The sequence below is a fragment of the Eublepharis macularius genome, chromosome 1 (assembly GCF_028583425.1).
Source record: "Eublepharis macularius isolate TG4126 chromosome 1, MPM_Emac_v1.0, whole genome shotgun sequence".
Lineage (NCBI taxonomy): Eukaryota > Metazoa > Chordata > Lepidosauria > Squamata > Eublepharidae > Eublepharis > Eublepharis macularius.
Genome location: NC_072790.1, coordinates 171,809,997 through 171,832,113, shown reverse-complemented (window position 1 = coordinate 171,832,113; position 22,117 = coordinate 171,809,997). Strand labels below are relative to the sequence as shown.

The 22,117-nt window shown below is 47.7% G+C and overlaps 1 protein-coding gene across 1 annotated transcript in view; it reads right to left on the bottom strand.

Annotated features, from left to right (window-relative positions):
- The window catches only part of DNAH8 (dynein axonemal heavy chain 8), a 406,563-nt gene that overhangs the window by 102,726 nt on the left and 281,720 nt on the right, over positions 1-22,117 (bottom strand). The window contains exons 68-72 of the mRNA XM_054978191.1: positions 21,777-21,904; positions 19,972-20,143; positions 11,988-12,143; positions 4,316-4,471; positions 2,597-2,779 (exon numbers count right to left, since the gene is read on the bottom strand). Of these exons, the coding sequence (XP_054834166.1) occupies positions 2,597-2,779; positions 4,316-4,471; positions 11,988-12,143; positions 19,972-20,143; positions 21,777-21,904 (795 nt within the window). The remainder of the gene's footprint in view (positions 1-2,596; positions 2,780-4,315; positions 4,472-11,987; positions 12,144-19,971; positions 20,144-21,776; positions 21,905-22,117) is intronic.

Genomic DNA, 22,117 nt, shown 5'->3' with positions numbered 1-22,117 from the left:
AAATTGCAGTGGATAGTGTGAAATGAACAGGTGCAATGCCGAAGCCACTGCGATCGGGGCGAATGCTCATAAATGGCGGTTTAAACCGTAAGTGCGAAAAGGGTCATTGATATGATTGACAGTGGGACTGGTGGCAAAGAAAGTACTATTGATAAGTTTGTAGATCTGCTAACATTACGCCCAAAGACTCTGTCGTCTGGTTATTCTTCTTCTTTTGGGACAGCATGTCATCAGTTTTATATGAGAAGAGGGCAGCACCTTCAAATGGCATATCTTCAGTCTTGGTCTTAGTGTCCAGTGGGTGCACTATGGAGTAAAGCCAGGAATGTCAAGTGATGTCTGCAGATGTTTTAACTGCATGCCTCCCAGCATTGATCTGCTGCTTAGACAGTTTGAGGGCCTCTGTTTGTAGCAGTTGAATCATAGCCCTCATATCTTCTGTAATGGAGTCAGTGTAAGAAGATCATTTTTCCCAGAAGTAGTTATTATCCTCCCATTATTGTTTGATAATTTGCAATGTGAAGATTTAGGGCTACTGAAAAATACTGTCTCCTGTCTCCAATGCACCTATCTTTCTGCCTTCCTCAAGTGAAAGCCAGTCTGGTGTATTGCCTGTACCTCTTTGGTGACCAAGGAGGATAGTGGAGAGTGTTTCAGAAAACCTGGGTAAGACTCCTGCTTCACCTTATACATTGAATCTACTGACATTGTTATCAACCAAGTCTTCAAAGATCAGGAAATCCACAACAGATGGAAAGTCAGAATTCAAATGCCTGAGGATCTTGTCCTTGGGTCTCGGATCCGGTCAAGTACCTGGGGCATCCTGGTCATTTGCTCAGGGAATGGGCAAAGATCTTCATTTGGGGAAAGGGATCAGGATACTCTGACATTCTCATCAGCTGATAGATCTGAGGTGGCCTCAGATCTGAACTCAGACTAGCAAGTAATTTTTTTCTCCTCCTCTGAATCCAAACACATCAGTTATTCCAGCTGTGAGGGCTGTGGAGGGAGCAGCCAAAATTGGCCCTTGGAGGTAGAAGGCATAGGCATGTTCTCCAGGACTGTCTGGCCACTGGCAATATTATGGTGGGGGAACATAGTATGGGTATTGCTTCCATTGGGCTGCAGACCTCAAATCCAAGGGGATAGGAGCTATCAGAGCCAACTCAGGATGGAGAGGCGGTGGTTGCCAAATTTTGTTGTAACTGAATCCATCTGGAGAACAAGACTCCACCCTCAGAACTGATGGCCTGGTAGGCTTGGGATAGGGTTCAATCTCACCTCAGACATAGAGTGGTCTGGAGAATGGTGGTAAGGCAATGAGGTTCTTGGTGAGACCATAAACACATCTCTTTCTCCCTCAGTCAGTTCTGTTCAGTATACCTCATTTAAGCAAGGCTTGTTCAAATATTTTGATTTCTTGGCCTTCTTGGAGGGTGGTTCCAAAGAAACCCTTGGATCCAAAGAAGGTCTCAGACAGTAAGATTTTCTGTCTTCCAGATCCAACCTCAATGCTGACTTCACTAAAAAGAAAGCTGGAGCCTGAAGGGGTGCTCCTTCGCAGCAGATTTCTTTGTTGCTGGTTGGAACCTGGCTGAGAGCACTTTTTCCCAAAGTGCAGCTTTTAGTCATAGGGCCCTCTCATTCCTTGCCTTTGGAGAGAACTGTTGGCAAGTGCCAACGTTGTAGGCCTTGCTAAGATTCAACAGAAACAGATTACATTCGCCTGTATGTGTCATTTTCATCACACATCGGGAGCACTTTTTAAACAGAGCTTTCTGAAACATCTTCACAAGTCCAAAAGAAATGCTGAAGAAAATTCTCCTCAGAAGATCAACCTCACAGAAACAGTGATATAAGAACATTGGAGAAAGTTCCTATTGTTGTGGTAGCTAAGAGAGAACTGAGGGAAGGGGGCTGCTTCTCCTTCAGAGCATGTGATCGTTTGGGTGGGAAATGGTCTTCTGCACTCTCTAGAGAAGCAGCCCCCACCATCCAGGAATTAAAGAGCTATTAGAAATTTTCAGGAGTGCAGGCCTGTGCATGCGCAGTCCCAATGTGGGACTGCACAGAAGACTGACGATGAACCAAAGATACTCGTTTGTTTACGAGGAATCTTTCATTCATGGAAGGAACATGTGAATGGAAGATTCCTCTCTGAAGAAGTCCCTTGGATTCAACCTCTAATAATTAGGAAATGGTTTGTTTGCCCCTTAAATTTTCTTTTCATACAATAAAATACTTAGGATACAATACAATGTCTAGACTTTTTTAAAACTCTTGATCAAATCAAGGGGACTGCAAACTTTGGCAAGATTAAGGTATTTCATTCACTGATAGAATTTTTTAATGCTTAGATAATTATGAAGCAATCTCATCTCTGACACAGAAGTTATAAAACTTTGGCCCATTTATAATTCCTTCTTCCTAAAAATTTTTCTCAAACCCTTCCTACACATCATCTCAAACTACCATGGCACCTCCTGATGAGACTATCTGATGAGACTACCACTTCAGAATCAACGCTGAGGCTTCCATAAAGCATAAATGTTTTATTAAGTTAGTAGTAAAAGTTCATTGTCAATCGTGACCTTACCTGTTTCTCTGTAAGAATTACTCTCTTCAATAACTGATTTTCAAGGCCTTTCATTGTAACAGTAAAATCAATGACTGATGTTTTAGCGTTGATCTCAGGTGTGAAGGCAGGATTGGGTAGTTTTGTAGTAATATAAAGTTTAAATGTACTCATGACATCTACTTCCTTATCCCCAACTTTCACCTAGAAAACAATTCAAACAACATTTTATTGCATTGTAATCAGTACTGTTGCTCATTACTATTAGTTACTGAGACAGATAATTATTCACTTGAAATAACTCAAGATATATTTAATATTCCAATTATTTCTGCACAATTAAATGCACTTAATCTACAAGGTACAACAAATAATTCTTAATATTCTTGTCATCATAAAGCAGCTCAGGGATTTCTTTTTCTATGCCCCACTAGGTCCCTTTGCAAGTACCCAGGCTATCTAGCCTTCCCATATTGCCCTATGAGCAGTTATAGGGCAGGCACACAATAATCTAGCCAAAACTACCACCCAAGAAGGGATAAAGAACAATAAAGAAAGAAGGTGAACTCTTCTCAGTCCCTTTCAACTATTGCAATTGAATGACAAGATTGATCAGCCAAGTCTCTGGGACTGCTCCAACTGGTGAGGCAAATCAAGGAGGCAGAATATGGCTCCAAGATAGCAGAGGAAAATGCTGGTATAAAGGGGAAGCTCCATTAGACGTATAATTTAATACATATGAACTGTGTTCAAGAAACTTGTAGATTTCTTCAGTACTGGGAGAGTTAATAGGTATGCTTAAGCACAGTTTAATTTTCCAGCGAAGAGGCCAAATTTAATTCTCTTAATGCACCACCTCCTGTGCAGCTCAAATAACTCTACTGGTAAAACAGAATTTCATTTAGCTCTCCTTGACAGAAGTAAGGGAATCTAGTTTGGCCTTTCTAGGAACAACTTGTTTGAGCAACTACTAGGGCTGAAAAGGATGGCCAGGAATTCTCTTCTACAAGAAATACACTCTGCTTCCCCCTTCCCCCAAGATTATTATACAGGAAAAGGGCAGAGTGTAATCCTTTCTCTGGAGAGTATGGGGGGGCAGGAAACAGCCCTGGTAAAGGGCCACACCCCCAGCCTGCCTTGGCCTTGCCCCTAGCCTGCCCCAATCCTGCCCTCCCCAAAAGAGGAAGGGAGAGTCTGTCCAGCCTTCCCTAAGCAAGAGATGCCCAGCCAGGCTAGGGAAGTGAAAATGGAGGGTCTAGGTAGTCCTATCATGTTCCTCACCAAGCAAAGAGAAGCCAGTCAGGCCCATCTATAGTGAGGCTGGGTGGGAGCATCTCATTCCTTACTGCAGTGAGGCTTGGCCCGGTGAGGCTAGGCCATGAGGGTGTGTGTCACTCACTGTTATGAGCCCTCCTTCCTTGCACCTCTGGCTTGTGCCTGCCTCTCTCTGTGAGCTGGTATAGCCCTGGCAGGGAGTAGGGATTGGATGGTCCCAGTAAGAGGAGGCTGCCCCTCAGGCTATTAGCCCCCAGGACTCTTCCCAGTGGCCTTACTGTCCAATCTGCCCCTGTCCTTTATTAACCCTGGCCAGATGCTGGGACATAGAGAAAAGAAGTGGCCATGTAGTGAAGAAGTGTTCACCTAGGCACACAGAATTTCTATCGTTTAACAACTCAGATAGGCGACCGTTGATCACACATTTAAATACTAAGTAAAATTTACTTTTGCAAGGTAACTAACCTTGAAAGAGCTTCCTGATTTAATGAAGTTCTTTTCTAATATATTATCAAGGGCAGGATCTAATTCTTCATTTATATCCTCAATCAAAAGTGGTCTTCCCAGTGAAAGGCTGTCTTCTAGATGTGTACGGAAATATTTATGATTCAGTGTTGTCACCTGAGTAAAAGAAACAGGCCCTTTTCTTAGAAGAGCAAAGGTACTTCTGCTTGGCGTTACTCATTTCTAAAGCACTCTTAATGTGCAAACTACTTTACAGTTCTTTCCATGCTTAGACTCATAATAACTCTGTGATGATGGTCATATTCTAAGGATGGTGAAGTGACATCAAAAATGATTTCTCCAATGGGCACACTGTGAACCCACACTATTTGAATCCAGAGTTCAAATTCATAACTCTCAAGTCTATAACAACCCAAATGACTATAAACTGACCCAAGCTGATTCCCAATGGAGAGACCTATATAAAAACATGGAAGTAAAATTTCATTTGAGATCTTAAATCAAACCATATGAATATATTCATATGTCACAAAACTAGAGCTTTACTACCTGATTCTGGCGTTTTTAGGATCAATTTTGATGCATAAAGCAAATAATCACAAGGCATATGAGCACCAGGTACTCTTGAAGAAATCTTCTTGAGCTAAAAGAGACATCTCCAAAGAAGCAAAAAGAGAATTTAACTTCAAACTGTTAGTGTCTGAAGAATTTATTGAAGTACAGTTCCTGGTGCAGTTCAACAAATAAGTCTTCTTCAAGAGGCTTTTATATTTATGCTTGTTTCAAAATGCTGCTGTCTCAGAGTTCTGGTTCTCAAATAATAAATATCATTTAAACACAGTTTTAATATCAGTGTTGTGACTAGAGATGGGCACGAACCACATTACGAACTTCAAAAACCCACGAAAATGGCGATCGCTCGATCGCAATCCGGCGGTTCGTGATTGGCCATGGAAAACGAACCAGTGTTCGGAAGAGGCCTGGTTCGGTGCATCCGGCTGCGGTTTGGGAAGCCAGACACCCAGGCGCCAGCAATCAATTCCTCTGGCAATGGAGCTGGGGGAATGTCTGATCTCTGTCTGCGCTCCTTCTGTCGCCCTGGAAACCCAAATGGAAGCCCAGCTTACCTTGATCGGCAGGTCTTCTTTCCAACCACGGAGCTGCAAAGCGGTTACAAGTTGGGAGAAGACACCCAGGGAAGGGAGGGGGAAGGGGGTGTCCTGTAGCCACGGGCACTCCAATCTCATCCCTGAAAACCCTGATAGGCAGCTCTGACAGCCAAACACAGATCTCCTGCGTTGCTCAATGGGACCTGTACTTATAAATAGCTGTGGGCTCCCAGGCTGGGTTTCACTTTCAGCGAGCAGTGGAGTGGGACAGAGCTCTTGCTTGCAACTTGCTAGCCTTTGGGGAGAGAGACAGAGTATAATTCAGCTTGGATTTGGGGGATAGGGATCTATCACCTCTGGTTCCAGGGCTACTGCCTGGCTCTGGGGCCAAGCTCAGTGGGCACCTCGGCTGAGGGCTCACATTGATTATTGATCAGTGCCTGATCGGGTCAGGTCTGTGGGAGTGGTGGGCTAGGGCTCTAGTCCCTCCCTCCCTCTGGTGCCAGGGCTGCTGCCAGGCCCTGGGGCCAAGCTCGGTGGGTAACACGGCTGAGGGCTCACATTACTGCCTGATCTGTTCAGGTCTGTGGGAGTGGTGGGCTAGGGCTCTAGTCTCTCCCTCTGGTGCCAGGGCTGCTGCCAGGTCCTGGGGCCAAGCTTGGTGGGTACCTTGGCTGAGGGCTCACATTAGTGCCTGATCTGTTCAGGTCTGTGGGAGTGGTGGGCTAGGGCTCTAGTGCCTCCCTCCCTCTGGTGCCAGGACTGCTGCCAGGACCTGGGGCCAAGCTTGGTGGGTACCTCAGCTGAGTGCTCACATTAGTGCCTGATCTGTTCAGGCCTGTGGGAGTGGTGGGCTAGGGATCTACTCCTTCCCTCCCTCTGGTGCCAGGGTTGCTGCCAGGCCCTGGGGCCAAGCTTGGTGGGCACCTCGGCTGAGGGTTCACAGTGTTATCTTTGTTCTTCTCAATTGTTGTTTGCTGGCACGATGAGGCTTCAGGTGGGGGACAAGAGTGGTCTTGGGGGGAAGTGCTGCGATTGTCCCGGTTGCAGCATGGGAAGCAGTGCTGTGCAGGACTCTGGAGCAGCAGAGACTCCCGCTCCCCCAAAACCACCAGTTGCGGCTGTGGAGGAGGCCAAAAAGGTCTTGGCGGCAGCGGAAGAGGAACTCCTGAAAATTTTGGGGGAGGAGGACGCTGAGGGATCCTTGGAGGAATGGTTGGGGTTCAAGGAAACATCCAGCCCGTCCCCATCCCAAACTACCAGTGGTGCTGTCCCTGCCTGCAGTCCACTCATCACTCCGTCTTCCATTGCCAGCTCCGTGGCACATCCAGCAGGAACCCTTCCTCCTCCCTCCCCTGGAACCGTTAGTGGGCCACAGTTCAACCTCAATGTTTGGAGGCACTTTCAGTCCCTTCCTACTGACCCCCACATGGTGCGGTGCTGTGTGTGTGAGGGCCTGGTGCTCAGGGGCAATGACCCAAAGCACCTGTCACTGACGGCCCTGACTTGGCACCTGAAGAGGCACCACTTGAGCCTGTGGTCTCCGTCCTTGGCCAGCGTAATATCTGTCGGGGGGAGACCGAGGGCCACCAGCTCATCTGATCCAGGATTGATGGGAGGGTCTTCGGAATGCACCCTGAGCAAGAAGCCTTGCCTCGAGGGTGTGGCTGGTGGGAGCAAAAGGGTCAGGCAGGCCTCCCTGGAGGAAGTTGTTCCATCAGGGTCGGGGGTGGCTCTGCTGAAAAGGGTGAGGTCAAGGGCTCAGGAGGTGGGTGTTCGTGTGGTGGTGCAGACGATTTCCCTGCAAGGCTTCCCCCATCGGTCATGGAGGGCATGGGCACCGTTGGGCATCGAGTCATGCCTGCCCTGTACAAGGCAGTGCGAGACATGGTGCGTAGAGACCTGTTGGCCACCCAAGGCAGAACAATGCACTTCACGGCCAACCCGTGGAGTGGCTGCCATCATGGGTACCTTGCCATCGCCACCCACTGATGGCAAACAGAGGACCTCCGCCTCCCCAGGCCAAGATCTGGCAGCCATAAAAAGGTGCCCAGCTTGACACCGGGCTACAGAGCGGTTCAACTTCAGGCCCGGGGGATGGACGAGGTCCACACCGGGAAGAACATTGCCACCACCATCAAGGCGGCTCTGAGGGAGTGGACATCCAAGGTGGAAGGGTTTGTCCGTGGCTTCATGGTCACAGACACGGGAGCCAACATGTTGGCAGCCCTGAAAGAGGCATCCCTCCCAGGCATGGTGTGCATGGCGCACAAGCTGTGCCTTGTGATGCGGGACATGCTCAGGCTGGGGAGCAAGCCAAGGAACAGCTGGGACGAGGGAAGCTTTTGGACGCACAATCTGCTGGACAGCTGCTGTTGCATCGCTTCCTACTTCTCCTGCAGCATAAACTCTTCCTGCGAGCTGTTACAGAGGTGGGGGAGGCAGGGGACCCTGAGCACCAACTCTTCCAGGACCTGCCCACCCGCTGGAACTCTACCTACGACATGATACTTCTACAGATATGTGAGAAGCAAACGCAAGGTAAAAGAGGCAATTGGACCACTGTTGGGAGTAGATGGAGAAACTCTGATGCAGGAAAGAGAAAAAACAGACAGGCTTAATGTCTTTTTTGCCTCTGTTTTCTCCCTGAAGAACTCAGGCACATCTAGAGATAGTAGAAAATGTGGCAGGACACCTGAGTGGCTAATTGACATTGACAGAGAGGTTGTGGAGAGGCATCTGGCTGCACTGGATGAATACAAATTCCCTGGGCCGGATGGGGTGCACCCAAGAGTGCTGAAAGAACTTTCCAGAGAACTTGCAGAACCCCTGTCCATTATCTTCAAGGTCTCCTGGAGGACTGGGGATGTGCCACAAGATTGGAGAAGAGTGAATGTTATCCCAATCTTTAAGAAAGGGAGGAAGGATGACCCGGGAAACTACAGGCCAGTCAGTCTGATTTCTGTTGCTGGGAAGATATTAGAACAGATTTTAAAGGCATCAATCTGTAAGCATCTAAAGGACCACTCAGTGATACGGGGAAGTCAGCATGGTTTTGTTCCTAACAGATCTTGCCAGACCAACCTGGTTTCCTTCTTTGATTGAGTGACCAGCTTACTGGATCGGGGGAACTCTGTTGACATGATTTATCTGGATTTCAGTAAAGCTTTTGATAAGGTCCCCCATGACATTCTGATGGGCAAACTGGAAGACTGTGGAGTAGACTATAGGACAGTTCAGTGGATAGGGAACTGGTTGGAGGACCACACTCAATGAGTGGTTGTCAGCGGCGTTTCATCAGATTGGAGGGAGGTGTCCAGTGGGGTGCCGCAGGGCTCGGTTTTGGGCCCAGTACTTTTCAATATTTTTATCAATGATCTGGATGAAGGAGTGGAAGGGCTGCTCATTAAATTTGCTGATGATACCAAATTGGGAGCGGTAGCAAACACCCAAGAAAATAGAATTAAAATTCAACAAGACCTGAATACTCTGGAGAAGTGGGCAGCTGTGAATAGGATGCAATTCAACAAAGACAAGTGCACAGTATTACATCTGGGCCACAAAAATGGGAAGCACAAATACTGGATGGGGGATACACGTCTGGGCAGTAGTATATGTGAAAGGGATCTTGGGGTAAGAGTGGACTGTAAACTGAATATGGGCTAATTCAATCCTGGGTTGTATCAAAGGGGCCATAGCATCGAAATCGCAGGAGGTCATAGCCCCTCTCTATACTGCCTTGGTCAGGCCACACCTGGAGTATTGTGTGCAGTTCTGGAGGCCTCACTTCAAAAAAGATGTGGACAAAATCGAGAGGGTGCAGAGGAGAGCGACAAGAATGATCAGGGGTCTGGAGACTGAGCCCTACGAGGAAAGGCTGAGGGCCTTGGGAATGTTTAGTTTGGAGAAGAGGAGGTTGAGGGGGGACATGATTGCTCTCTTTAAATATTTGAAAGGCTGTCATTTGGAGGAGGGCAAAGAGCTGTTCCAGTTGGCAGCAGAGGGTAGGACGCGAAGCAATGGGCTAAAACTACATACACAAAGGTACCGGCTGGATATTAGGAAAAACTTTTTCACGGTCAGAGTAGTTCAAAAGTGGAATCAGCTGCCTAGGGAGGTGGTGAGCTCCCCTTCACTGGCAGTTTTCAAGAAGAGGCTGGATGAATACTTGTCAGAGATGCTTTAGGCTGATCCTGCACTGGGCAGGGGGTTGGACTAGATGGTCTGATGGCCCCTTCCAACTCTATGATTCTATGATATGTCGTCTGGTGGAGCAGAAGGGTGCATTGGAAGACATCCTGTCCTCTTTGGATGTGCTGAGGAAGGAAGAGGAGTTGAGCCTCAGCTCCATGGACTGGAGAGTCCTTGCCCAGATGTCACGGATCCTGAAACCCTTCAAGGATGCCACTGAGCTCTTGAGCTCCTACCAGGCCAGCCTGGGTCAGGTCCTCCCTCTGATCCACGGCCTAGACCAGTTTCTGGCCCAGGAGCTCCAGCAAGAGCAAGAGCTGCTCCCCAGGGTTCGGGGCTTTGTCCGGAGGATCCAGTCCTGCGTTTTTATAGGGAAAATAATGGATATGCTAAAATAGGCTAGAAATATTTTAAATGCCAAAATAAATGTGGTAGGCACAAGAAGCCCTTCAGATGTAACAGAAAAAAGAGAGAACAAGCATTTCCCCAGGAAGGGTTTTGAGTACAACTAATGTCTGGTAGGATATCAATTACACATTTGGAAATAAAACCATTAGGAGAAATCAGAAAGTGCCCAAGAGTGAGTGTCTGATCAGCAAGATTTTTTTTTTATTTTTTTTTTTTTATTTTTCATAACTACAAAACACTACACCAGACTATCACAAGGAAAGGGAAGAGGGAAGGGACAAAGGGGAGTGGAAAAAGAAAAAGGGGGGGGAATGAACTACAAACACTAAACACTACACTTCAATGTTTCCCTTCATACTGTCATAATACAAAAATAGCTCCATAGAATAATGATGGAGTGGTTAATCATACAGAGAATAAACATTTCAAATTCTGATTAAACTTTCCTCCCCCTTCTGGGTCCCGGACGCAATTCTCTCTGTGCAACTGCTGTTGCAATGCTCTCCTCTTCCCCCCCCCCCTCCGGCTCCTCCTTTTCTTCGTTCTTGGTGCAGCAGAATTCTGGGTTTTTATTCTCAAAATCCTTTAGTTGATCTTCTGATAATATCTTATAGGCCTGATCTTTATATCTGAACCATATTCCTTCCGGGAATAACCATTTGTACTTTATTCCATGGTCCCTCAGAAGAGCTGCAAACTTTTTATATTTAAAACGCCGTTTCCGGACTAGAAATGGAACGTCCTTCAAAATCTTGACTTTCAAACCCATAAAGTCCAAATCCGCGTTGTATGAGTTATATAGGATGGTGTCCCGAATCTTTTTAGTTGAAAAGTCAATAATGATCTCACGAGGCAACTGTCGCTTTGTTGCATATTTTGAAGAAGCCCGACGGACCTCCAAAATGGCGCTTTTAACCTCTTCTTTAGTCGTCCTCGCGGGTGTCGCCAGTAGTTCCGAGACCAAATCCCACAGATCCTCATTTTCCTCCTCTTTCACGTTTTGGAGACGCAAAATTGTCTGCGTTCGTTCCACTTGTAGCCCGATCAGTTGGTTCTCCACCAACTTCAACTCCTTTTTTGTAGCCTTCACAAGTGACGCACTTTCCAGAGCAGACTTTTCTGCCCCCCCCCCGCTGCTGCCTTAATGGTTTTCACCTCGCTTTCAATTAAGCCCACCCTTTGATCAGTTTCGTTCAGCTTGTCAACAAAGGGTTTTATAGCTTCCACCACCGCCCTGCGCACCAATTCTTCGAGCGACTCCCCTTTCTGCAAGGTGGCCGAGATTGACTTACCGAGAGCGGGACTTTGCTTCTTTGCTGCCATTTGGGGGGGGGGGGGCGCCAACAAAATTCTGGAACTCCACGAAGGGGAAGAGCGAGTCTTCTTCAGATCAACCTCTCCTTCACAAACGCTTGTAGAACAGAAGGGATTCGCTTGTTTACAGGCTTCCGCCTGTTTCTTTTACTTGCCGTTTCTCGTTGCCCGGCGGCACTCGAGGCGCCGCGCACATCTGCCGGCCTCCATAGGGACAAACGGGCAATTCCCTCCCCGCATTGATTTCGGGGAGTTCTTCCCGCCGCGTCCCGGACCCTGGCTCCCTCCCTGGGAGTCCTGGGGGCTAATCCTTGCAGATCAGCCGCCCGGTCAGGGTGCCCGGTCGTTTCCTCCCGGACCAGCCGAGAGGAGCGTCCGGCATGGCTGAGAAAACGAAACCGACTCCTGATCAGCAAGATTTCAAGGCACTCACTTTTTTGGGATCTGAAAGCCCTCCCAAATCCCCTCCCAAAATCCAATCCCAAAATCTGCAATCCAAAATAATTTACTCTAAGTATTGCGACAGCGTAAATGTGTCCACTTTATTCAGATTTACTTTAAAAGCATTTCTGGGAGGAGGTGAGGGGGAACCCTCAGATATTTATAGGTAAAAGAAACGTATATTTTTCTTTAAAACTTAAAACTCTTACTTGTAGTTCATTGTCCTTTTCTTTCTGTTTAATCCATGTTTTCCCTTGAGTCTGTGGATCTATCAAAAGAGGGTATCTTGTTGCCTTAGTGACAATAATTCCATTTTGAACTGACAGTTCATCTCCTGGAAGTCCTTGTAGGTTCCACTCACTAATCTGATCATTGAAAGAAGTCACTTCCTGAGTAACTAATACTGAATTTTGGTTTTTCAGATTTACATTTGAAGCAATAACGAACATAATGGAATATGCTATGAAATGATTTTCATAAGGTTAAATTTATAGCAAATCATAAATGGCAATGCACTGCTGCAAAGTCAGAAATGTTTTATTATGTGAAGACAGTGATAGCCATTTCCATGAAAATAGCAGTTAGCAAAATTAATCTTGTGATCACGGAAATGTTCTCTCTGTGTCCTATCCTCTCAGTTTATATTACCATTTCTCTATGTATACAATCACTTAAAAATCACCTACACGTTTCTTTGTGTGAACCATCCTACACGTTTCTTTGTGTGAACCATCCTTAAGTCAGGGATGGAAACAATGGCTTGGATCTTGCCTAAACTCTGTCCATGGGAGACTGGCTTCTTTCCTTCCTCCTCCCACTGCAGCCACAAATGCCCATCTAGCTGAAAAAAACATTACTAAAGAATTGCCATTTATTTATTAAAAAATGCCCAGCTGCAGTGATATTAACTTTATGCCATCTGAGGCCCAGGTCGTGGCCATTGCCAGATCTGTCTTTTCCATCTTTGGCAGGTCAGACAATTGGTGCCCTATGTCTTGCCCTGGGACCTAGCTTCAGTAATCCATGCGATGGTCACCTCCATGTTGGATTACTGTAACTCACACTGGGCTGCCTTTGGAAGTTACAACTGGTTCAGAATGTGGCGGCATGTGTCCTTAAGGGGATGTCATTTCGGGCACATATCCATCCTGTGCTATGCCAGCTGCACTGGCTTCCAGTTCAGTTCCGGATCCAGTTCAAAGTGTTAGTTTTAGTGTTCAAAGTTCTTTACAGACTGGGACCTACATACCTGCAGGACTGCCTCTCCCACTATGTCTCCTGTAGGACCTTGCGCTCTGTGGATAAGCAGCTCCTGGTGGTTCCCAACCTGCAAAACATTCATCTGGCCTCGACCAGGGCCAGGGCCTTTTTAGCCCAGGCTTGTCCTGGTGGAATACACTCCCAATTGAGATACGGTCCCTGTGTGACCTGTTACAGTTCCACAGGGCTTGCAGAATGGAATGTTCCGCTGGGCCTTTGGTTGAGAGCCAATGAATTGTCCCCTTACTGTTTGCCACATCCTGTGCTCCGCTGGCAGCTGCCCTGGGCTATGCAGCAGCTATGTACATGGTTTTTTAAAAGATATTTATTATAGCCTGAGTTGTTTTGTATTATTTTTATGGTTTTTAGATATGTATATGGTTTTAATTGAATAATATATGTTGTTAGCCGCCCTGAGCCAGTTCGTGGGGAGGGCAGGGTATACATTTGATAAAATAAAATAAAAGCTGCTCCTGGGGGACAAGATACCCCAAATAATTGTTTGGTGGGAGTTTCTGTCATGGGAGGTTAGAATCAGCAAACATTGCCCCCTCTTGAGCAATGGACATTTTAGGCAGGGTCCAAGCCAATAAGAATAAGCAAGAACATGTTGCGTGCCACATACTAAAGAATTTTCTCTTATAACTAAGTACTTAACACGGCCAACTCTGCTTAGCTTCTGAAATCAGATAAAATTGGTCATGTTCAGGGTAGTATGGCCATAGGTCCCTGATTCTTCTAACACACTTTACTGATATAATGAATTATGACTACAGAAAGGCTTTTGCTAAGGCATGCCTAGATATTCTACTGCTTGCAGTTTAGGAAGTCTGCTTCAATGGGATCCCATTCCTGCTCTTGTGTCTGTAGCTCCATTGCGGATTTGTCCCACACAACATTCTGGTGCTCAGGATTTGAAGCTTAGCAAAAGAGATTTCTAAGTACCATTATATCTCATTTACCAGGAAGGTCAGATCAGGATAAATCAGTAGTATTTTTGGCAGACAGGGACAAATTCATTACTTCCGAAATGGCAACATTTGTTGCCTCCATCATAAATATAAAGATGATGATGAGGCATGCTGATGTAAGCGTGGTTATCCCGCACATTAATTGCTCCACTCTGAGTCAGCCATTGGATTGCAAGGAGGTTTTGTTTAAGATATTTTAAATGATAATTATATATTTTAATTTTCATATGAGAATGTATGGAAATGTCTTGATTTTATCTTGATGGAATTATTGTATTGTTGCTATGGCTTATATGCTAAAACAATAGACAGACTGATTGATATAAGTAGTAATAATTGATGTATTCCATGTAAATCTCCCTTCCATTTTATAGTACATTGATAAAAATCCATAAAATGACAATTATGGGCTGGATTCGCTGATTCCATTCTATTAATGGTAAAGTTGATTTTATTCGGTATCCTGATGCCTTTAGGTACCCTGGTCCAAATTGTGTGGCGTTTCAAAGACTTTGAATTGGGACTAGAAAAAAATGGGCAGCCTAGGCAATTCTTTCAAAAATGGTGAGATCATTACGGATGATCTAACATCACTCAGGACCAAACTAGACATTATGGCAGCCATGAGTCTTACTTGTGGCCTCTGATGCCATTTTAGAGAAGAATTTAGCCAGTTAAAAACGCTGCAAGGCCTGCAGTGCAGTAGGACCAGGTGATCTTGTCCCCACCCCATGTGCCTTTTCAAGCATTGAAATAGCTGTGGGATGGCTGTTTTGGCACTTGAAGAGGTGGAGGTGGACAAGATTCTCTGGTTCCACTGAGCAGTGGGCCTAGGGCCCTTGCAGCATTTTTAAATAGCCAAATTCTTTTCTAATGTAGTTTGGCTTTCAGTAATCTTGCTTTGGTAGTCTATATCAAATAAAGCTTCCCAATCATCTTCAGTGGACGCCCCGCAAACAAATCCAACTCCAATGGGATTGTGTAAGTTGCCCCAGAATTCTGTAGGCTGGGATCTCTCTATTACAGTTTTATTCCCCTTCCTTCAAAGGGTTCAGGGTAGCATAAATAGTTCTTTCCTCCTCCATTCTATTCTCACAACATTCCTGTGAATGAGGTAAAAAATGACTGGCTCAAGGTAGTTTCTGCTTTGACTGACCCTTAGTAGAGTGGGGATTTATTTATTTATTTAAAGAGTTATATAGCACCTTTCTTTGGTAACAGCTTGGACTCAAGTCTTAGTCCAAAATTCTAATCTCTATATAACAGTGATTCTCATCCTGTCTTCTTGTACTCTGAAAAGCAACATGCATACTGTTGTGCTATAATAAACAACATAATAAATATTAATCAAAAGTAACTGTAATATTTACTCTTCAAACCTGAAGCATGAAATAAACAAATTTTAGAGATGTGTACAACTTTTACAAGATGGAACTTAACAGTGTTGCTGCCTCTGGGTTCAGGTCTTACTGGTTTTCTCTAACAGTTTCCCTCCATTCACTCTCTCATGGAACACTAAGGGTCTTATTATTATTAAGCAATCAAGTTTAGCAAAGCTTTATATAAACCATGATCGTCTTCGTCCTTCTGTGCAGCCCCACATTGGGACTGCGCAGGCTCAGGCCGGCCGCGGAAAAGATTTTTCTAGCTTTAGAGATGTGAAGGGGACGTTCGGATCCACCGCGCATGCGCGCCAGTGTTCCCGCCAATTTTGAATGCATATATATCCGAACGTCCCCGGCATTCCCTCAGTTCCTTTTTTGCCGCCGTTCGAAAAGGTTCTTCTCTAGCGTTATTTGTCTTCGTTCTCTCAGTGTCTCTTCGGAGTTCTGGTCGGTATCTTTCCCCTGTCAGTCGTCGGGAGGTACCGTTCAAGATGTCTCAGACGTCTTTGTTTAAGAAGTGTCTGAAATGCGGCACTAAAATGACGCACTCGGATGGCCATGAGCTCTGCCTCATCTGCCTGGGCGAGGGGCATGTCGTGGAGCGTTGTTCTATTTGTATGTCCTTCACTCCGAAGGCAAGGAGTGATCGGAAGGCCAGGCTCCGTGCCTTCTTGTGGGATGCCAACCTTCTCCCCCCCAAGCCATCGGGCTCATCGGGAGATAGGCCCCGCTCCGCCGCTCCGTCACCGGCGCCGTCTCGTAAGTCGCCAGAGCCGCTTCAATCGGAACCGATGGGGCAACCCGTTCCGGAGGCCCGGTCTGACTCCAGTTCCGGGGATCGTCCTTCGAGCCGGAAGGCAAAGAAGCGTTCCTCGTCCAAGCCAAGGTCCTCCTCCAAAGCTTCGGCTACAGAGGCTGCTTTGGAGCCCCCGCCGAAAAAGGCCAAGGCCAAGTCGAAAGCCAAGGGCCGTGCACCATCCCCAGCTCTGACTGTGCGACCTGGTACTCCGGCCGAACCGGTCCTGATACCCGACGATGTGGTGAGTCTCCACACCCCGTCGCCTCCCTGCACGCCTCCTCCATCGGTTCCGGAGGAATTCCTGCCGTTCCCGTCTTTCTCGAGGCCGTTCCAACCCTTTGAGCACTCCCTGCCGTCCACCCCAGCGCCTTCGGAGGCCTCCGTTCCGATGCCATCTACCTCGTCGGTTCCGACACCATTTCGCTGGCCTGCCCCGATGCCTGCTCCTCTGCCTCCTTGTCAGCCTGTCCCGGGAGTTGGGAGCATGGCCTCCTGGCAGGATTTCATGGCCTGGTTTCAGCAGTCCGTGTCCTTCCTGCAGCATGCTTCGATTCCGCAGCCTTCCGTTCCGACTCAGCTGGTCGGGCTCCCTGCATCTGCTCCTCCAGCGGGCATCCTTCTCCATCCTTCGGTTCCTGTGGCTCGTCCATCAGCTCCGGCCGATCGCCGGGCTTCGGTTCCGACGCAGACATCACCGGAATTTTCGGATTCCGAGGATGAGGAGGGTCTGGCCTCACCGTCGGAGTGTTCTTCGGATGGTCCTTCTGACCCTTCCCCGGATGACATCGTGGGTGAGCTCCGTTCGTCGTCCCCGAACAACGACTACAGAGTGTTCTCCGAGCAGATGGTGAGAATGGCTGCCGCTCTGGAGATTGACGTTTCCTCCATGACCTCCAAGCCCAAAAGCAAGCTGCTAGAGGCGCTGTATTCTGGGTCCCCCGCATCGGTGGCGTTTCCCCCCGTGGAGGATTTCGTAGACAACGCTCTTGCGATCTGGCAGACTCCGGCGTCCCTGCCGGCGACAGCAAAAAAGGTTGAGAGGTACTACCGTCTGAAACAGGACGACTGCCCGTACCTCTTCACTCACCCTAAGCCCTCTTCCATGGCTGAGGAAGGTCAGGCTCGGTTCCGTTCTGGTTCCTCGTCGGACCCGGCAGACCGAGAAGGCAGGAAGCTGGATGGCATGGGCAGGAAACTCTACTTGTCCGCGTCCTTGGGATTCCGTATTGCCAACTTCCAGGCCATAATGGGATCCTACAATTTGTTCCTGTGGAAACAGCTGTCCTCTTACCTTTCCGATCTCCCCGAGGATCGCCGCCACTTGGTGAAGGCCCTTCAAGCTGAGGCCATAAGGCTGTCGAAACAGCAGATGACAGCGGGCAAGGATGCTGCCGACTTTGCAGCGCGCACGATGGCGACTTCAGTGGTCCTGCGTCGGCACGCATGGCTTCGGTCCATGGCCCTGCCGCCGGAGAAGAGGGCGAAAGTGGAGGATTTCCCCTTTGAGGGCCCGCAGCTCTTCTCGGAGAAGACAGATGACTCCCTCTCCTTGATGAGAAAGAATCAGCAGACAGCAAAGTCCCTGGGAGTCGCCCCCTCAGCTCCGCCGTCGGGTCAGAGGTATCGTTATGGTCAGTTCCGATCCTACCAGACCCCTTACCAGCCTTACCAGCAGCGTCAAGGGCGATTCTTCTCGGGCCAGTCTTATGGCCACCGATCCTACTCTGCCCAACAGCGTCATTCTTCCAGGCGCTCCGGCCGGTCCAAGGGCAGGCAACAGCCCTCCTCACCTAAGCCTTCGACCTCTGTGCAGAAGCCCTCGGTCTTCTGACTAAGCCTGAACGCTCCCCAGTTGGCCTCTGAGGACACTCCCTCTTCTGCCCGGTTCTTGGACAGGCTTCGGCCTTTTTTGCCCTGTTGGCAACTTGTTACCTCTGACACTTGGGTCCTGTCTATTGTGGCCCATGGTTACAAATTGATGTTTACCGATGCACCTCCCCTTTCTCTCCCTCCCCGTTATTCTCCATGTTGTGATGTTGTGTTGTTCAATAATGTTGTGGAGTTGGTTAACAAAGGTGCTGTCCGGGTGGTCAATGTTGCTACTTCCCCTTGGGGATTCTACTCGCGATACTTCCTTGTGGATAAGAAGGATGGAGGTTCTCGGCCCATATTGGACCTTAGGGGCCTCAACGGTTATCTGAAGGTTGTAAAGTTTCGGATGCTGACCCTGGCACGGGTCATAGAGCTCCTGGAGGTGGGCGTCTGGTTAGCCATTCTAGACTTGAAAGATGGCTACTTCCACATTTCCATCTTCGAGGGCCACAGGAAATACCTGCGGTTTGTCTATGGGGATTCTGTATATGAATATACGGTGTTGCCCTTTGGGCTGGCCTCTGCACCCAGGGTTTTCACGAAGTGCATGGCCACCGTGGTGGCATACCGACGGTCCAGCGGATGCTTTATCTACCCGTACCTGGATGACTGGCTCCTGGTGGGACCCTCAGCTGACTCCCTCCAGGCCCATATTGCCCTCACTTTATCTGTGCTGGCTAGGTTGGGCTTGGTGGTTAATGGGGATAAGTCTGTCCTGACTCCGGGCACGGCCATTAGGTTTATTGGGGTTCACTTCGATTCTCTGCAGGGCAGAGCCTACCTGCCCCCGGATCGCTTGACCAGGCTGTCCTCTTTAGCCCGTCATTTTTCGCACAACTGGTATCAAACTGCCCTTTTGATCCAGACTTTGCTAGGCCTTATGGCCTCCTCCACAGGGGTGGTTTTCTTTGCACGCCTGCATATGAGGCCTCTGCAAAACTGGTTTGTCCGGAGGTATAACCCCCTCACTATGGGCCAGCACCAGAGATTCTCCATCCCCAGGGTGGTGCAGCGCTCTCTGACCTGGTGGACTGTCCCTGAAAACCTGTCCGATGCCCTTTTGGCCCCTTTTTGGCAGAGGTCACTGTCTTTACTGACGCCTCCAACTTGGGATGGGGAGGGTGCTGTGGGCGGCTCTCTGCCCAAGGTATTTGGTCCCCAACTGAGGCAGCCATGCACATCAACCTCTTAGAGCTTAGAGCGATCCGTTACTCCCTTGCTTCTTTTGCAGATGTCATTCGGAACAGGAGGGTTCAGGTCCTGTCGGACAATACCACGGCCTGCTGTTACCTCAACAAGCAGGGAGGAACGGTCTTGCTCAAGCTCTGCAGGGAAGCAACGACTCTCTGGAAATGGGCCATGGTCAACAACGTCCTTCCCAGGGCCGTGCACATTGCCAGGGAGCTCAACACCGCGGCAGACACATTGAGCAGGGTGTTTCTGCCTCAACACGAGTGGTCCCTCAACAGGGCTTACCTCAACCAGGTTTTCCACAAATGGGGTACACCGGTGATCGACCTCTTCGCCACGGCCCACAACAAGCAGGCCCCGCTGTTCTGCTCCCGGGCCGGAAATGGCCGTCACTCCCTAGGGGATGCCTTCCAGATACCCTGGTCCCCAGGGCTCTTTTATGCCTTCCCGCCCTTCCCGCTCATGCATCGCGGTGGATCCGAACGTCCCCTTCACATCTCTAAAGCTAGAAAAATCTTTTCCGCGGCCGGCCTGCGCCTGCGCAGTCCCCAATGTGTGTCTGCACAGAAGAGACTCGACGATCAACAGTTACAGGTGAGAAACCCTGTTTTTCCCATGCATGAATAAATAGAAACAGATTGATACCACCCATAACTAAACAATAAAGATGAATAAAATTGAAAGCTACCAAAAATTAACAGAAAATAAGACCTACCGTAGGTGGATCCACCAACATTGAAATTAGGTTCAAGTTTTCAGTAAAAGGGATCTTCCGGGATCTCATCTCAGCCTCCCATAAATCCTTAAGCAAAAGATTTCTGAATATTTGATTAAAAGGGCCACAGTATGACAAGAAACCTGTGCAGAGTAAAACATCTCCAACAAGTCTAGAAAAATAATGAATCTACTGTTATAATATGCTTTTAGTTTACAATTCTCAAAAAAGTACATGCAATATAGCCATTTTTAGCATGACATCTATTTTTACTTATGACTTTTAAAACTGAAGAAATTAACATCCATATTAGTATAAACAAGGGGCCCTGCGAAAATTGCAGGGTAGAGATCCTAGGGACCAGTGCCCTCTCCCTCAGAGAGAAACGTCCACTTCGCTACCTCTTTCCAAACACCATTCCCCTCTGCAACCTGCCCCTCCCCAGAGGAAGGGTATTTGGGAGGCAAAGGAGAAGCGTGTTCGGTGAAGGCAAAGGGGAAGGATCATTGAGAGGGATGGAGCAATGGGGAAGGATGTCTGGAAGGGTGGTGGCTGAAAAGGGGAAATGTGTTTGGAAAGGGGATGGGGAAATGCCCCCTGCCACCCACCCAACCTTCTCTGTAACTCTTTTGCCCCTGCCACCCACAACTCTCGTACCACTGTGTCTTTAACTCCCCCATGCATGCACCTAGCTGCCCACCCTCCTTTTTCCCCTCCCTCCACCCCTGTAAGTCAGAGCATACCCTGTCCCTACTGCTGTTGCCCCAGATGCCATTTTACAGGCAATTTTAGAAGTTCAAAAATTGCTGTGAGGCCCTGATCTGATCAGCTGTGTAGGTTGGGGCTTTGTGGCAATTTTTAAGAAGCTAAAATTGCCTGTAAAATTGATTCTTTTGGTGGGAGGGCATGAGAAAGGAGGAAAGTCCAGGGCACCACCTTCCCTTCCCCAACCCAACCCACTACCACCCCCTATTGGCATCTCTGCTGCTTCTGCTAGGACTTCAAGCTGTCTCAGGAGGAATAGTTAAGAGCTGTCTCAGTGCTGTCTCCCTTTTGTGCCCACTGGTCTGCTCCATGTTTCCCAGAGTGGTGTGGGAGGGCCAAAGTGGGTGCCACCATTCTGGAGGTGTCTTGGCATGTTGATGCCACCTGTGCCTCATAGGACTGCTCTGGAGCACACTCTGATGGCAGGCAGGCAGGCACGCAGGCAGCACCTGTACAAAGCATACACTGTTGTTTTTAGGGATGGATAAGCCCCCAATATATTTTTACTTTTTGTATTTTTCTGCAACCTTGGGGATGTTGCCCCAACGTGCAGAAGCATCTATTGTGATTCCAAGTGGTCCTAATTTGTAGGTTTAGGTATCCACAGATCAGGGCTACTTGGCCATTAGTATATGTGATTAATGAGGAATTTAATAAATTGAACATCAATTCATTGCTTTGAATTAATGGGTTGGATCTAGAGTGCTGGCTGCTTGCACTAAGTCAAATTACTGTATCCCACACTTGTGTTTCTGTTTGCACATGACATTGTGCAACCAACTTCTGGGCACTATAATAGACAGGGAGGAAAATGCTAGGTGTTGCACAAGATCATGCAGAAGCAGAATTACACTGTCCATTTATGTTTCTGCTTGCACACTGCTGGATCCAAGCCCATGTTATTACAGAAATCAGCCAATGTCTACATCAGAGATGCATTTTAACTATCATTTCACTGGAGTCAAAATGTGTCACTTTTAGAAAGTCACTAAAATTTTAACTTAATTCTGCCCTTTAACTTTGCATATATAACATGGTACCTGTTTATCTGGGCTCTGAACTCTTTACTTTGTTGGGTCCATCTAATTTTCTCTCCACTCAAGCCATCTATGAGTGCAGAGGCTGCTTGCATCTTTCTTCTGCACATATCTGCATCATTCAAAAGGTCCTGAAATGAAGAAATATCATATAACATTACACTTTTCATTCTGATAACTCTTCCACTTCAAAACATTTTATAAAGTTATTTATACACCAGTTTGGTGTAGTGGTTAAGAGTGACAGGACTCTAATCTGGAGAACCAGGTTTGATTCCTCACTCCTCCGCTTGAAGCCAGCTAGGTGATCTTGGGTCAGTCACAGCTCTTTCAAAGCTCTCTCA